Source organism: Xenopus laevis, chromosome 6L (genome assembly GCF_017654675.1).
Source record: "Xenopus laevis strain J_2021 chromosome 6L, Xenopus_laevis_v10.1, whole genome shotgun sequence".
NCBI classification, from domain to species: Eukaryota; Metazoa; Chordata; class Amphibia; order Anura; family Pipidae; genus Xenopus; species Xenopus laevis.
The window spans coordinates 10,876,173-10,892,198 of NC_054381.1; the positions used below are offsets into that span (position 1 = coordinate 10,876,173).

The 16,026-nt window shown below is 42.2% G+C and overlaps 1 protein-coding gene across 3 annotated transcripts in view; it reads right to left on the minus strand.

Annotated features, from left to right (window-relative positions):
• plcd1.L (phospholipase C delta 1 L homeolog) overlaps positions 1–16,026 on the minus strand; it is a 67,934-nt gene that overhangs the window by 17,789 nt on the left and 34,119 nt on the right. For all 3 annotated transcript variants that reach the window (XM_018267088.2, XM_018267089.2, XM_018267087.2), the window contains exons 2-3: positions 14,737–14,901; positions 709–937 (exon numbers count right to left, since the gene is read on the minus strand). In XM_018267088.2, the coding sequence (XP_018122577.1) occupies positions 709–937; positions 14,737–14,901 (394 nt within the window). The remainder of the gene's footprint in view (positions 1–708; positions 938–14,736; positions 14,902–16,026) is intronic.

Sequence of the window (16,026 nt, forward strand, 5' to 3'; positions counted from 1 at the left end):
TTACTGCATTAGGCACTCGGGAGCAAAAGGTGGTGCAGAATCCAGGATTCAGCCAAGTTTCAGCCTTTTTCAGCAGGATTTGAACGAATACTTGTGCCTGGCCAAACAGAATCCAGATCATATGACTTTTCTTTACAAAACAAGGAAGTAAAAAAAATGTTTCCACTTTTTCCTTTCCCGTCCCTAATTTGCATACGCAAATGCAGTTCGGTATTCGGCTGAATCTATCACAATGAATTCGGGGATTCGACCGAATCCAAAATAGTGGATTCGGAGCATTTCTACTTACAGGAGCCTGGGATGTAAGTGGGAATTAAAGAGAGGGACCCCCTGGCCTAGCACCGTTTATAAAGTTTATGGAGTGACCTTATATTAAATGCTAGTAAACATATATATATATATCATATGGTTGGGCTGACAATGTTTCAGGCCTACTGAGACCCATTGGGTGACACCAACATCAGATTTATAAATCAGTCCTTACCCTATTCAAACTCACCTGATCTAGTTCATTTATAGACCCTCCCGACCTCATGATGTAAGCCCAGTGGTACAGCCCTTCACATCTAGACACCATTAAACCACTCCTGTGTCAATCAACAGGCTAAGCTCCACCCACCCGTTATACCGAGCCCATACATGGCCGTGCTCCGCTGAACATTCAACACCATTTTCAGGGTCACCAAAGGCCCCTTTAAGTAAGGATACTGTTGCACCTTCTGCGTCTGGTTCATGGACTTGGAGTTAGTGAGGATTTTACTGAAGCCGGAGACCCAGTTGGCCGCCTCCTTTTCATCACTGGCTATCAGGTTGAGGTTCTTGCGCTCCCCCTTAAATACGATGGAGAAGCAGAGGTTGGGCGGCGTGCTGGAGGCGAATCTCTGCATCTCCTCCGTCTGGTGCCCCGTCCGCACATCTTCAATATCATCAACGGAGACTGTTGGAAAGGAGGGAAATTCTGAAGTTGGTTCAGCCTTAAAGGAGGAAGTTACCCTTTAAACTAAATGTTTCTGTCTACAGAACTGAGCCTATTGTGCTACACCCTCAATCAACCCAGCCACGCCCATTTATACCAACCACACCCCATCCGCTGATTTTGATTGGCTGACCTAAATGGTACCTTCTACTCGAGCCAGAAAAGGGCCAGTTTGATCACCACCGGAAACAATATGGCTGCCTCCATCCACATGTATTAATCCAAACATGAAGAAAGGGATTGCTCTGGTTCTGGGCTATGACTTCATACTGAGCTGTCTTAGGAAGGCATTATGGCAGCTCCCATCTATTTGTATAGATACAAATATACAGAAAAGAGAATGTCCTGGGCTATAGTCTAAGTGAGATACTATGGCAGATACCATCCATATGTATAAATACAAGATATAATGCATGCATACAACCATACTATGCTGTCAATTAAAGGGGAAACAAATGCAGCTAAGTCTACGTATGTATTAGGAGCGGATATCACATGGGCGGGTACAGAGCTGGTTTAAATCAAAACCTTTTTTTTTCTCTGTCTGTTGGAAACTCAAAGTCCGGTCATAAACCAAAGGCAAAGCAAACACTGGCTGCAGGCAGATATATATTTGATTTTTGGGCACACCCAGATTAAAACTTCCCATTAACGATTTCAATGCTGGAGCTGATGTGTAATAGGATGGTAAACAGTCTCGGCTGCAGCCAAAGAGAACAAACAAAGCGTCAGAGAAAAGGTCTTTTCTTTCCATCCCCATTAATCCCCCTAATAACAGAGCCTGGGACTCAAGTCAGACACTTTAACCCCCTGGGAACCAGAGAGGAGCAATAGGGACTGGCAGCAGTGCAAGGGGAGGAGTCACACCTACTGCCACATGAGAATGAATATTGTTGTGTAAATAAATGTGCCCCGGTGTCACAATATGAGTCAGCGCAGAATTCAGGTGAGTTACAGGAGCCACGTACAGTACAGAAGAAACGGATTCAGGATTCTCTTCCAACAGCAACGCCCTGAGCCCGACACATTGTGATTGTGTAAAAGTGAAAGGATTTAAAACAGGATGAAGGGCACAAATGGGCTTTAGTTCTCCCACACTTTGCTGCAGTTAAAGGGATTCTGTCATGATTTTTATGATGTAGTTTTTATTTCTAAATGACACTGTTTACAATGCAAATAATTCACTCTACAATATAAAATTTAATACCTGAACCAGCAAGTGTATTTAGTTGTAATATTGGTGTGTAGGTGCATCTCAGGTCATTTTGCCTGGTCATGTGATTTCAGAAAGAGCCAGCACTTTAGGATGGAACTGCTTTCTGGCAGGCTGTTGTTTCTCCTACTCAATGTAACTGAATGTGTCTCAGTGGGACCTGGATTTTACTATTGAGTGCTGTTCTTAGATCTACCAGGCAGTTGTTATCTTGTGTTAGGGTAAGGGCAAATTGAGACTTTTGGAAAAAAGAGAGGTGTTTTGGATTTTTCATTTGGGAACACGCCTGCCCCTAGGACTTAATCATGAGTTTGATGTCACCTGTTATATTTGAAGAGGATAAAGTAGAACATCTGCTCTAAGTATTTAAAATATCTCTATCTGGGAGTTTTTTGATAAAGAGAATCAGTGGCCGCTTTTACACCTAATAATATGTGCAAAGAAGAGAATGTTAATTACTTTGTAATTATATAATTTTAATGTGATATGCTATATACCAACTTAATGAAAATTGTTAAATTTGCAATCCCGTATATACTCGAGTATAAGCCGTCCCGAGTATAAGCCGAGGTACCTAATTTTACCTCCAAAAACTGGTAAAGCTTATTAACTCGAGTATAAGCCTAGGGTGAGAAATGCAGCAGCTTCTGGTAAGTTTCAATCAAAAAATTGAGGGTTTCTGCTCCCATTGGAGGTGCCGCGTCTCGTTTTTGGATGCCAGCGACCATTCTTGGACGCTGGCGAATATTCTTGGAGACTATTCTTGGACGCCGGCAACTATTCTTAGACACCGGCGACTATTCTTGGGCGCCTGCGACTATTCTTTGGCGCCGGCGACCGTTTTTGCGCTTGACCCGAGTATAAACCGATGTAGAGTTTTTCAGCATATTTTGGGGGCTGAAAAACTCGGCTTATACTCGAGTATATACGGTACTACTTGAATTTACAACTTGTGATATATGGAATAGGATACGAACATCCCACATAGGCAATTTTGGGATCATACTAAGAAAATAGGGTTAATCCCTTTTAATTTTTGATTGGTTTTAAAGACAAGTGGGAGGGATTAACAGGGTTTAAATACTGCATGGGACATGCTGGTAACAGAGACAAGAAGGTGCGAAATGCGTAAGGTGGGCCATGTGAGGGTCAGTATGTATCTATATTTTAATGTGAATTTAAATAAAATATTTTTTTACTGAAGAAAAAAGCCTTGGGACAGATATCTTTTGATATAAATCTTTTTGCTTAGGGTAAGGGCACAAAGGTAGATTCGGGGAGATTAGTTGCCCCAGCAACAAATCTCTTCTTCTTCGGGGCATCAATTTCCCCGAACTGCCTTCCCCTACATTCCTGCCGGCTAGAATGAACAATTGGAAAAAGGGGGGGGAGAAAGGGGGAGGGGTGATATCACTCCAACTTGCAGTACAGCAGTAAAGAGTGACTTTAGTCTATCAGAGCACAAGTCACATGACTGGGGGCAGCTGGGAAACTGACAATATGTCTAGCCCCATGTCAGATTCAAAATGTAATATTAAAAAATTCTGATTGCTTTTTTGAGAAATGGATTTCAGTGCAGAATTCTGCTGGTGCAGCACTATTAACTGATGTGTTTTGAAAAAAAAAATGTTTCCATGACAGTATCCCTTTAAAGATACTACAATCAAATGCACTAATGGAAAATAAAGGGTTCATTTTTAGGGAGTCCAAATGAGGACAACTGACTTGTGAATTGAGTTTACGGGGCCCCTATAGCTACAGTTGTAAGTAAGAAGAATGGGGGACAGACTGCTTGGACTGGCCACAGACGCAACGATAATATCGTACGAAATTAATTTTCATACCATAATCAGTGCGTATATGGTGGGAGACTAGCTGAAAGATTTCGGCAGAAAACTTGGATATTGGCTCATCGATCAAGCTGGTTGGAAAAGTTTAATCCTTCGAAGGGACCTGAACATCGGCCATTGTTAGTGCTGAATCGTCAGAATTCTATTGTTTCTATCAGTATATCTGACCATTCAGCTCTACACGTGTGTATTGAAACGAACAATCTTTCTTGGAAACATCATACCGTATATACTCGAGTATAAGCCGAGTTTTTCAGCCCCCAAAATATGCTGAAAAACTCTACCTCGGTTTATACTCGGGTCAAGCGCAAAAACGGTCGCCGGCGCCAAAGAATAGTCACAGGTGTCCAAAAACGAGACAACGGCATCCAAAAATGAGACGCCGGCACCTCCAATGGGAGCAGAAACCCTCAATTTTTTGATTGAAACTTACCAGAAGCTGCTGCATTTCTCACCCTCGGCTTATACTCGAGTCAATAAGCTTTCCCAGTTTTTGGAGGTAAAATTAGGTACCTCGTCTTATACTCGGGACGGCTTATACTCGAGTATATACGGTAACTGTTACGTCTATGGCCACCTTTAGTAGGGGAAGAGATAGTAAGACAATATACTAGCAAAGGGCAACAAGGTGGCAGTAGGGTAACATGGCACTGGTACAGTAGTAGGTGACAGTAAGGCTTGCTGCAGCAATAAAGCACTGGCACATGGAAAGCTGGCGGCAGTTATATTTTATAAAGCTTTTGCTCAGCCAAGGCCCTTCAGTTCTTAACTCCCAGCAACGACTGAAAGCCAAAATCTGTAGCCAAACCACAGCTGAAGGACCACAGACAGGATGGTTCTACTTTAAACAACAGTTTGTGTGGCCACTGGGCCCCACCACCACTATAGATGAACCCTAGGAGTGGGTTCTGTGGGTGAATAAGAGTTGGCACCACATTCTCTGCTTTAGGGTAGGCAACTGCTACAGGGTCAAGTGGTCCAAACAGGGCAAAACAGGGTCCAGTGGTTTTAATGAGGCTCTACTTCTTGCCACTCCAACAATTGAAGAAAACAGCAGCAAACACAAGTAAAAGTTACAATTAAATAAGTTCCTCCATTTTGCCTTTTTGCTGCATTGAACCCTTTAAAGGGGTTGTTCACCTTAAAGTTAGCTTCTAGTATGATGTAGAACAGGGGTCCCCAACCTTTTGCCCCCATGAGCCACTTTCAAATGTAAAAAGAATTGGGGAGCAACACAAGAATGAAAAAAAAAAGGTTTCTGGGGGTGTTATTTAAGGATTGGCTTTGTCCTATGTGGACTGGTAGCCTACAGGAGACTCTGTTTGGCCATAAAACCAGTTTTGATTCAACCAAAAGTTGCCTCCAAGCCTGGAATTCAAAAATACCGGTAAGCATCTGAGAGCAACATCCAAGGGGTTGGAGAGCAAAATGTTACCCCAAGCCATTGGTTGGGATTGATATTCTGCCACAATTTGCAATTGGTTTTCATTTTTAATTATTTGTGGTTTTTGAGTTATTTAGCTTTTTATTCACTGGCTCTCCAGTTTGTAATTTCAGCACTCTGGTTGCTAGGGTCCACATTAACCTAACAACCATTTACTGATTTGAATAAGAGACTGGAATATGAATAGGAGAGGCCTGAATAGAAAAATGAGTAATACAAATTAGCAATAACAATACATGTGTAGCCTTACAGAAGATTTGTTTTTTAGATGGGGTCAGTGACCCCCATTTGATAGCAGGAAAGAATTAGAGGAAGGCAAACTGTCCATTCTATAACATACTGAAAGTTAACTTAAAAGTGAACCACCTCTTTAAAGGCAAACCACCCTATTAAAGAGTGGTTGTCCAAACCCAGGACAAAGGGTCACTTGTGTCCCTACATCAGATTTATATGACCCCCGAATTGCTATAGGGATCCAAAGACTTCAATTTTTCATCTGGTGCCATAATATGTTAAATAGCAAGCTCTTCTGGACAGGGCATTGCCTCTTGTATTGGCTCTTCTGTTATATGTCTGTATAGAATCTGTGTAGACAGCCATTTATTGTACAGTGCTACAGAATATGCTGGTGCTTTATAAATACATTAATAACAGTGGATAATGGGCCCAGTACATGGGCAGAGTCTGAAAGTATGGCTTTGATTAAGGAATGCTAATAAACAGGGAGCGTTCCCCAGAAGGAATGTGTTCTAGAAAATTACATTATATTAAATCCTGTGTATTCCCGGAGCGACATCCAACCTTGCAGAAATATGTAGGGTTAAGCATTACAGATGAACAAATGCCTTTATCCGAGTATTTTCATCTTTATTGGAACATTCCGACCAACTTGGCCATTGTAATAGGAAACTCAACTGCTGTGACCACCAGGCATGAAGGTAAGAGCTCCCCTCACTGGAGTAAAATGGTTCTGTCCATGATTAGGAGACTCACAAAAGGCATTTAGCAGGGCAGCAGAGGTCACAGTTTGACCCCATTTCAAGCCTCTCCCACTGGTCATCACTGACACGTAGAAGCCCATTTATCTGAGGTCGAATTTCGAATTTGTGTGAGTTTTTAAAAATTCCGCTAAACTCCCATAAATGTAAAATTTGACCAAAATGTATTAATAAAATCAAATCTTTAAAACTCGCATGAATTAAATCAATCCGAAAACTCGAATCGAATTAGAATCAAATTCGATTCTAATAAAAAAAACCTCAATGTCAGGAAGGCTGCAAATACAGTCATATGAAAAAGTTTGGGAACCCCTCTCAGCCTGCATAATAATTTACTCAACAAAAAAGATAACAGTGGTACAGTATGTCTTTCATTTCCCACGAACAACTGAGTACCAGGGTATTTTCTGAACAAAGATTTTTAGTGACGCAGTATTCAGTTGTATGAAATTAAATCAAATGTGAAAAACTGGCTGTGCAATTTGGGTACCCTTGTACTTGTGCTAATTTGAATGCATATAACTGCTCAATACTGATTACTGGCAACACAAATTGGTTGGATTAGCTCGTTAAGCCTTGAACTTCATAGGCAGGTGTGTCCAATCATGAGAAAATGTATTTAAGGTGACCAATTGCAAGTTGTGCTTCTGTTTGACTCTCGTCTGAAGAGTGACAGCATGGGATCCTCAAAGCAACCCTCAAAAGATCTGAAAACAAAGATTGTTCAGTATCATGGTTTAGGGGAAGGCTACAAAAACTCAGAGGTTTAAACTGTCAGTTTCAGCTGTAAGGAATGGAATCAGGAAATAGAAGGCCACAGGCACAGTTGCTGTAAAACCCAGGTCTGGCAGGTCAAGAAAAATACAGGAGCAACATATGCGGAGGATTGTGAGAATGTTACAGACAACCCAACGATCACCTCCAAATACCTGCAAGAACATCTTGCTGCAGATGGTGTATCTGTACATCGTTCTACAATTCAGCACAATTTGCACAAAGAACATGTGTATGGCAGGGGGATGAGAGAGAAGCCCTTTCTGCACTCACGTCACAAACAGTCGCTTGTTGTATCCAAAAGCTCATTTAGACAAACCACAGTAATTTTGGAACAAAGTGCTTTGGACTGATGAGACAAAAATTGAGTTATTTGGTCATAACAAAAAGCACTTTGCATGGTGTGGAAGAAGAACACGGCATTCCAAGAAAAACACCTGCTACCTACATTTGGTGGAGGTTCCATCATGCTGTGGGGCTGTGTGGCTAGTTCAGGGACTGGGACCCAGTAACGGAACTAGGTGGCCACCCTTATCCGTGTGTGTTTTCTTTGCAGCTGCAGCCAACTCCAGCCGGCTGCAGCACCTGCGATCCTATGCCTACAGGGGTGCGGGCCCTGGCCCAGTTGCACCCTCTACTCCCCCGGTACTTATGCCACTGCTGGGGCCCCTGTTAAAGTTGAGGGTCAGATGAATTCAACCCAATATCAATTAATTCTTCAGGATAATGTTCAAGCATCAGTCACAAAGTTGAAGTTACGTTGCAGGGGTTGGATATTCCAACAAGACAATGACCCTAAACTCACTTGGAAATCTACAAAGACATTTATGCAGAGGGACAAGTACAATATTCTGGAATGGCCGTGAATATCATGGAAAATCTATGGGATGTTTTGCAGCAGGCTGTCCATGCTCACAGCCATCAGAGAGATTTTGTATGGACGAATGGTCAAAAATACCCACATCCAAAATCCAGACACTCATCAAAGGCTATAGGAATTTTTTTATTTTGTAAAAACGTATCAATTTATCAAAGTCTATAGGAGGCGTCTAGAGGCTGTTACTTTTGCAAAAGGAGCTCAACTAAGTATTGATGCGGCGCCCACATTTATGCACCAGTCTAATTTTGTTATGATGCATATTATATATTTTCTGTTAATCCAATAAACTTGATGTCACTGCTGAAATACTACTGTTTCCATAAGGCATGTTATATATTAAAAGGAAGTTGCTACTTTGAAAGCTCAGCCAATGATAAACAAAACTCCAAAGAATTAAGAGGGGTTCCCAAACTTTTTCATATGACTGTAGCTCCAAATTGATCCCTGGACATCTCCCTTTGACTCAAACAGCAATTTGGCAGGTTTTAGGTGGGGAAAAGTTGAATTTGTATTCTTAAAGGGCCAGAGTATGATAAATCTCTAAAATCGAATTTGAATTTTTCAAAAAACTCGAAACAAAGTTGAATAACCCCCTAGTCGAATTGACAGTTTTGACTATAAAAAAAATTTCAATTTGACCCTTGATAAATCTGCCCCATAGACTAGGAAATTGGTGGCCTCAAACCCAACACAGGCCAGTTTCGACTACACCAAACCAGTCATAAAACACGCGGGCCAATCAAATTCCATTTCCATTCTATATGGCCAGTGAATGAGGAAATCTTGTGTCCTGGCTGTGCATGTCTCTATGATCTCAGCTGATGCCCATAGCTCTACTCAATGTTACTCAATGTTATCAAGGGCATATGTGATTTATTTTAGTGGTCTGGAAGCCCAAGGCATCCAATTGGGTATTCACTTTTCAGGTGCCCAGTTAAATGCAGCTTACTGATTGGTTGCTATGCGTAACTAGACCTGGAGCAAATGTTTTTGCCCATAATAAACAGAGATTAATATGAATTTTTCAGTAATAACACATCTCGTTGCCAGTAGCCAGGCCATAAGAAAGGGTTAATGATGGCTGTCGTTTGGGCCCCACAGAGGAAATTCCCTGATCGCGACGCCTGTAGAGATAATAAAGGCCAGTGCTATCTTGTATAGGAAACCCTGGGGAGACATTAAAGGAAATGGGAAGGAGCGGCCAGACTGATCTCTTTGATGCCCCCCCCACTATCATATCATATGTTACTTCATATTTATTTGTAAAAACAGACCAGCGGTGACATGGATTTTCCACTTTCCAATTGCAGAAAAATCACTTTGTCCTTGGGGCCCCCAAGCTCTTATTTCAACTGAAACCTCCCCAAAAAAGACTAGAAGGACACAGACCAGACACCCCTGATGTATTAGACCCACACACCACCTGCCTATGTTCCTATACAGACAGGGAATTGCCTATGTTCCTATACAGACAGGGAATTGCCTATGTCCCTATACAGACAGGGAATTGCCTATGTTCCTATACAGACAGGGAATTGCCTATGTTCCTATACAGACAGGGAATTGCCTATGTTCCTATACAGACAGGGAATTGCCTATGTCCCTATACAGACAGGGAATTGCCTATGTTCCTATACAGACAGGGAATTGCCTATGTCCCTATACAGACAGGGAATTGCCTATGTCCCTATACAGACAGGGAATTGCCTATGTTCCTATACAGACAGGGAATTGCCTATGTCCCTATACAGACAGGGAATTGCCTATGTCCCTATACAGACAGGGAATTGCCTATGTCCCTATACAGACAGGGAATTGCCTATGTCCCTATACAGACAGGGAATTGCCTATGTCCCTATACAGACAGGGAATTGCCTATGTCCCTATACAGACAGGGAATTGTCTATGTCCCTATACAGACAGGGAATTGCCTATGTCCCTATACAGACAGGGAATTGCCTATGTCCCTATACAGACAGGGAATTGTCTATGTTCCTATACAGACAGGGAATTGCCTATGTCCCTATACAGACAGGGAATTGTCTATGTTCCTATACAGACAGGGAATTGCCTATGTCCCTATACAGACAGGGAATTGCCTATGTCCCTATACAGACAGGGAATTGCCTATGTCCCTATACAGACAGGGAATTGTCTATGTTCCTATACAGACAGGGAATTGTCTATGTCCCTATACAGACAGGGAATTGCCTATGTCCCTATAAAGACAGGGAATTGCCTATGTTCCTATACAGACAGGGAATTGCCTATGTCCCTATACAGACAGGGAATTGCCTATGTCCCTATAAAGACAGGTAATTGCCTATGTCCCTATACAGACAGAGAATTGCCTATGTTCCTATACAGACAGGGAATTGCCTATGTTCCTATAAAGACAGGGAATTGCCTATGTTCCTATACAGACAGGGAATTGCCTATGTTCCTATAAAGACAGGGAATTGCCTATGTTCCTATACAGACAGGGAATTGCCTATGTTCCTATACAGACAGGGAATTGCCTATGTCCCTATACAGACAGGGAATTGCCTATGTCCCTATACAGACAGGGAATTGCCTATGTTCCTATACAGACAGGGAATTGCCTATGTCTCTATACAGACAGGGAATTGCCTATGTCCCTATACAGACAGGGAATTGCCTATGTTCCTATACAGACAGGGAATTGCCTATGTCCCTATACAGACAGGGAATTGCCTATGTCCCTATAAAGACAGGTAATTGCCTATGTCCCTATACAGACAGAGAATTGCCTATGTTCCTATACAGACAGGGAATTGCCTATGTTCCTATAAAGACAGGGAATTGCCTATGTTCCTATACAGACAGGGAATTGCCTATGTTCCTATAAAGACAGGGAATTGCCTATGTTCCTATACAGACAGGGAATTGCCTATGTTCCTATACAGACAGGGAATTGCCTATGTCCCTATACAGACAGGGAATTGCCTATGTCCCTATACAGACAGGGAATTGCCTATGTTCCTATACAGACAGGGAATTGCCTATGTCTCTATACAGACAGGGAATTGCCCATGTTCCTATACAGACAGGGAATTGTCTATGTTCCTATACAGACAGGGAATTAAGGAGAGGAAGAAGGAACAACTGGCAGATAGAAATGTTGACAGTACAAAGCTTGGCCGGCTAGTATGTGTATGTTTATGTATGCGTCTGGGACACTGAATGTTGAGCTTTAAGCCTGGCACTAACGGCCAAATCCCACTGTAATTCCGCAGCAATGCACACACCTGTCACAGGTACCTATTATTGTGGATAAGGGAGCTGCCATGTTGCGCTATAGCCCTTATTAGAGCAGCTCCATCCTATTGTTATTTAAAAGAGAACAAACCCCTTTATACCAGTGTTCCTCTGCAGTGACCTCCCTCCTAAACTGTGTCACCCCTGCACCCCAATACAGCCACCAACCCAGCTATGCTGCTCTACTACCAACATTAGGTAAATGGACCCCTTTATGTCTGTGCAACTCAATGGACGAGTCTCTTCTCATCCTAAACTACAGCAGCTATGTCTGCTCAAAATGATTGTATAGGGACCCCAAGTTAATAAAATAAACATATTTGTTGACGAGGCTGGACAACATGTTTTCTCTGTGAGCCCCCCCCAACTTCACATCACTTGGTTCAGCCTTGTTATTTACACTCTTCCCAGGAACTGAGAGACTAATGGAATGGAAAAGGGGAAAATGAAAAGTCGGCTCTTATCTCAGACAAACAATAAGGCAACAGATAAATCCGCCTGGTTCTGATACACAGTCATCTCATTAAAAGAAAGAAAACAGGAAGGCGACATTATCATCGGGCTCCGGGTGGGACTGAGATCATTTTCAGTTGTGCCCCGTCTCCACCTCCGATAGGGAAAACTTTATAAAGTCGCCAGATTTCCAAGAACTGGGAAAATAACTGTGAGAAATGTGTAACACTTAATGGAGAGGTTTTGAGGGTTTTGGGGGGTGGGGGGAGTTTAGACTGACTGGATAATTAGCCAGATAGGCTGTAATTAGGAGGGTGGGGCTTTAATGGGGTGTTTGAGTTAACTTTTTAGTATGATGTAGAGAGAGATATTCTGAGATACTTTGCAATTGGTTTTTATTTTTCTATTAATAAGGAGATGGTCTGAATAGGGAGCTGAGTAATAAAAAGCAACAATAACGACACATTTGTAGCCTTAAGCTGGCCATAGATGTAATGGAAAGATCCGATCGTCATCGTGAGATCACGATTATCTCGAAACGATCATACGAATTGTCCATCCACTAAAAAGACCATTTCAGGCGATATTGCCAGCAAAACTGAAGAGCAGCTGCCTGCTTGTCCCTGCAAACATAGATCGATTGCACTGGGATCGATAAAGGTTTTTTAACCTGGCCAATCAATTTTCTGACAGATGTCGGCCGAAAAATCGTAAGATGTACGATCGTTCGAATCCCACTAACCGCACGATAATTTCGAAGGATTGGTCGGACTTTGCTGAAATCAGTCGTTCGGCAAGAAAAATCTTTGCGTCTATGGGGACCTTTACAGAACATTTGTTTTTAGATGGGGTCAGTGACCCCCCCCATTTGAAATCTTAATGTCATAACTGCAGATTGCTGTATTTCCCTATAGCTATAAAGGTTTATTAGATAGACTATATAGAGATGTTATCCCAAGTATTTGGACACTGTACAATCACATTAATTAATACCATTTTGTGTCATTATAAGAATTTTTTTTTTTTTTTAAAAAAAGGAAAAATGATGGCCACTGTCTGTATAATTGACCTACTCCAGATCCTGCCAGCTAAGCCCCGTCAGTACAGGGTAGAAGGGTTATGTAACCACAAACACAGATATTATCCAATGTGCTGTACAGTGTTCTGTGGATGAAATATAAAACCGATGTTAACACAATCAGAAGCCCTTTCTCCCCACCCTTATTTGTACAGGAATATTAGGTACTATGAAAGGTAAATAGCACTCGGTTTGCTTGCACACCTGTTATCAGCCATCTTATGTTCCTTTATAGTGATACTGGCAGGGCAGCAAATATCATAGGCTCTGTATCTGTATGAGCATGGGCAATATAGCACCATTATATCACTGATCCCCAACCAGTGGCTTGCAAACAACATTTTGCTCCCCAACCCCTTGGATGTTGCTCCCAGTGGCCTCAAAGCAGCTGCTTATTTTTGGATTCCTGGCTTGGAGGCAAGTTATAGTTGAATAAAAACCAGACGTACGTCTTCTGTAGCTGCCAGTCCACATTGGGCTACCAATAGCTCTTATTTAGCACCCCCAGGAAATGTTCTCATGCTTGTGTCGCTCCCCAACTCTTTTAACATTTGAATGTGGCTCACAGTTGGGGTTCCCTGAATAATAACATGGACTAGTATTGGCTAAATGTTTCTACTAGGCTGGCACAGGCTACATATCAGTAGGACAGGTATTACAACACTATTGTCGCATGTGTAGGCCACATATCTGTAACAGGTCAGACAATACAGAACCATAATGTTATATGCTGGCACTGGCTCAGTATTAGACAGGGCAATACAGCACCTACGGTTGCCACCTGTCTGGTTGTGAACTGACCAATTTGGTTTTACTTGGGGCTGTTAGGACCAAAGCCCAATCAAAAATCTTGCCAATACCCAACTCTAAAGTCACAGCCCCTCCCCTACATGGCATAACCCTTCCCCCGTACATCATGACCCTACCCTGGTGAAGTGCAGACAAGCCCCATACCCGCATGTTTACCCCCGAGTCAGGCGGGTTTGGGCAAACCTCAGCACTCCATTTGCAGGTTGCGGACTCAGGTTGAATTCTTCGACCATAAACTGCTGGCTTCCTGCTTCCAGCTTCTGTTTTTATAGGCGTGTGCTAGCCCCACCCCTTTTGTGATGTCATTGGTCGGGCTAGCCTATAAATAGAGGGGAGGAGACTTGTGTGGGCAGGCTCGGGTCGGAAGGCGGTCAGGTGCAGGTCAAAAAAACCTCGACCCGCACATCACTACCCCACCCCTATATGTCAGATGTCACTGCTCACACCCTTGTCCCACTTTGCCAAGGCTAAAGATGGCAACCCTAACCATTAAATAATAGGCTACATCTGGCTTTATATCTGTACTAGACCAGACAATACAGCATCATTATAGGAAGGGCTATTGGCTGCGGTAATACAGGAATACAGCATCAACATATAACAAAAACAAAGCCAATTAAGTGGTATAGACAAGGGGGTGGGGGTATTTGGAGGAGTGCTAATGGAAGTGGACACAACCCATTAGATAACAAAGAAATCAGCTTTATGAGCCCCATAAATGAAACTCTGTAGATGCATTTGGTCCAGTAGATTTGGGGGATTCAATAATCATTATATCAATAGTTGGATAGGGCTAACGTTACACATGACAATATATAGTGAATAAAGTACACCCTCTTGTAAATTATAGATCTCTATAAACCACTGCACTGCCTCTATGGAGCAAGCCCAGAACTGGAACCCTAAGACCAATGGCATATGGGGGGTTTAATCACCATTCCCCTTTAGAGAGGTTGGTTAACACAATATAAATAAACTTACACGTCTGTGATTCTGATGACTTGAATAACTTCTTGGAGTCATACCAAACTGTCTTGCAGTCTTCTTGCAGTTTGTAAAATCTTGGCCTTTTCCATGAACCTGATTTTAACTTGAACAGATTGCTGCCTTTCAGAAGAACCCTCAAATCCTCATCATCTTGCAGTCCTGTTAGCAGAAAGAGAAACATGTACAATCAATTCTGGGACACTTTGTATAGCACTCATGCATTATAAGGGATAATCTACCCCTACTGTAAATGATAAGGATATTAGAAGTTACTGAGGGGTTATGTGACCATATAAAGGCACAAGGCTGCAGGCTGAGTTATACAGGGAACTCTGAGTATATCTCATGTATTATAAGGGATAATGTACCCCCTACTGTAAATGATAAGGATATTAGAAGTCGCTGAGGGGTTCTTTGACCTTATAAAGGCACAAGGCTGCAGGCTGTGTTATACAGGGAACTCTGAGTATCACTCATGTATAAGGAATAATGTACCCCCTACTGTAAATTATAAGGATATAAGAAGTCACTGAAGGGTTATGTGACCATATAAAGGCACAAGGCCGCAGGCTGAGTTATACAGGGAACTCTGAGTATCACTCCTGTATTATAAGGGATAATGTACCCCCTACTGTAAATGATAAGGATATTAGAAGTCACTGAGGGGTTGTTCTGTGACCATATAAAGACACAAGGCTGCAGGCTGAGTTATACAGGAACTCCGAGTATCACTCATGTATTATAAGGGATAATGTACCCCCTACTGTAAATGATAAGGATATTAGAAGTCACTAGGGGTTGTTCTGTGACCATATAAAGGCACAAGACTGCAGGCTGAGTTATACAGGGAATTCTGAGTATCACTCATGTATTATAAGGGATAATATACCCCCTACTGAAAATAAGGACATTAGAAGTCACTGAGGGGTTCTGTGACCATATAAAGGTACAAGGCTGCAGGCTGAGTTATACAGGGAACTCTGAGTATCACTCATGTATTATAAGGGATAATGTACCCCCTACTGTAAATGATAAGGATATTAGAAGTCACTGAGGGGTTGTTCTGTGACCATATAAAGACACAAGGCTGCAGGCTGAGTTATACAGGGAACTCTGAGTATCACTCATGTATTATAAGGGATAATGTACCCCCTACTGTAAATGATAAGGATATTAGAAGTCACTGAGGGGTTCTGTGACCATATAAAGGCACAAGGCTGCAGGCTGAGTTATACAGGGAACTCTGAGTATCACTCATGTGTTATAAGGGATAATGTACCCCCC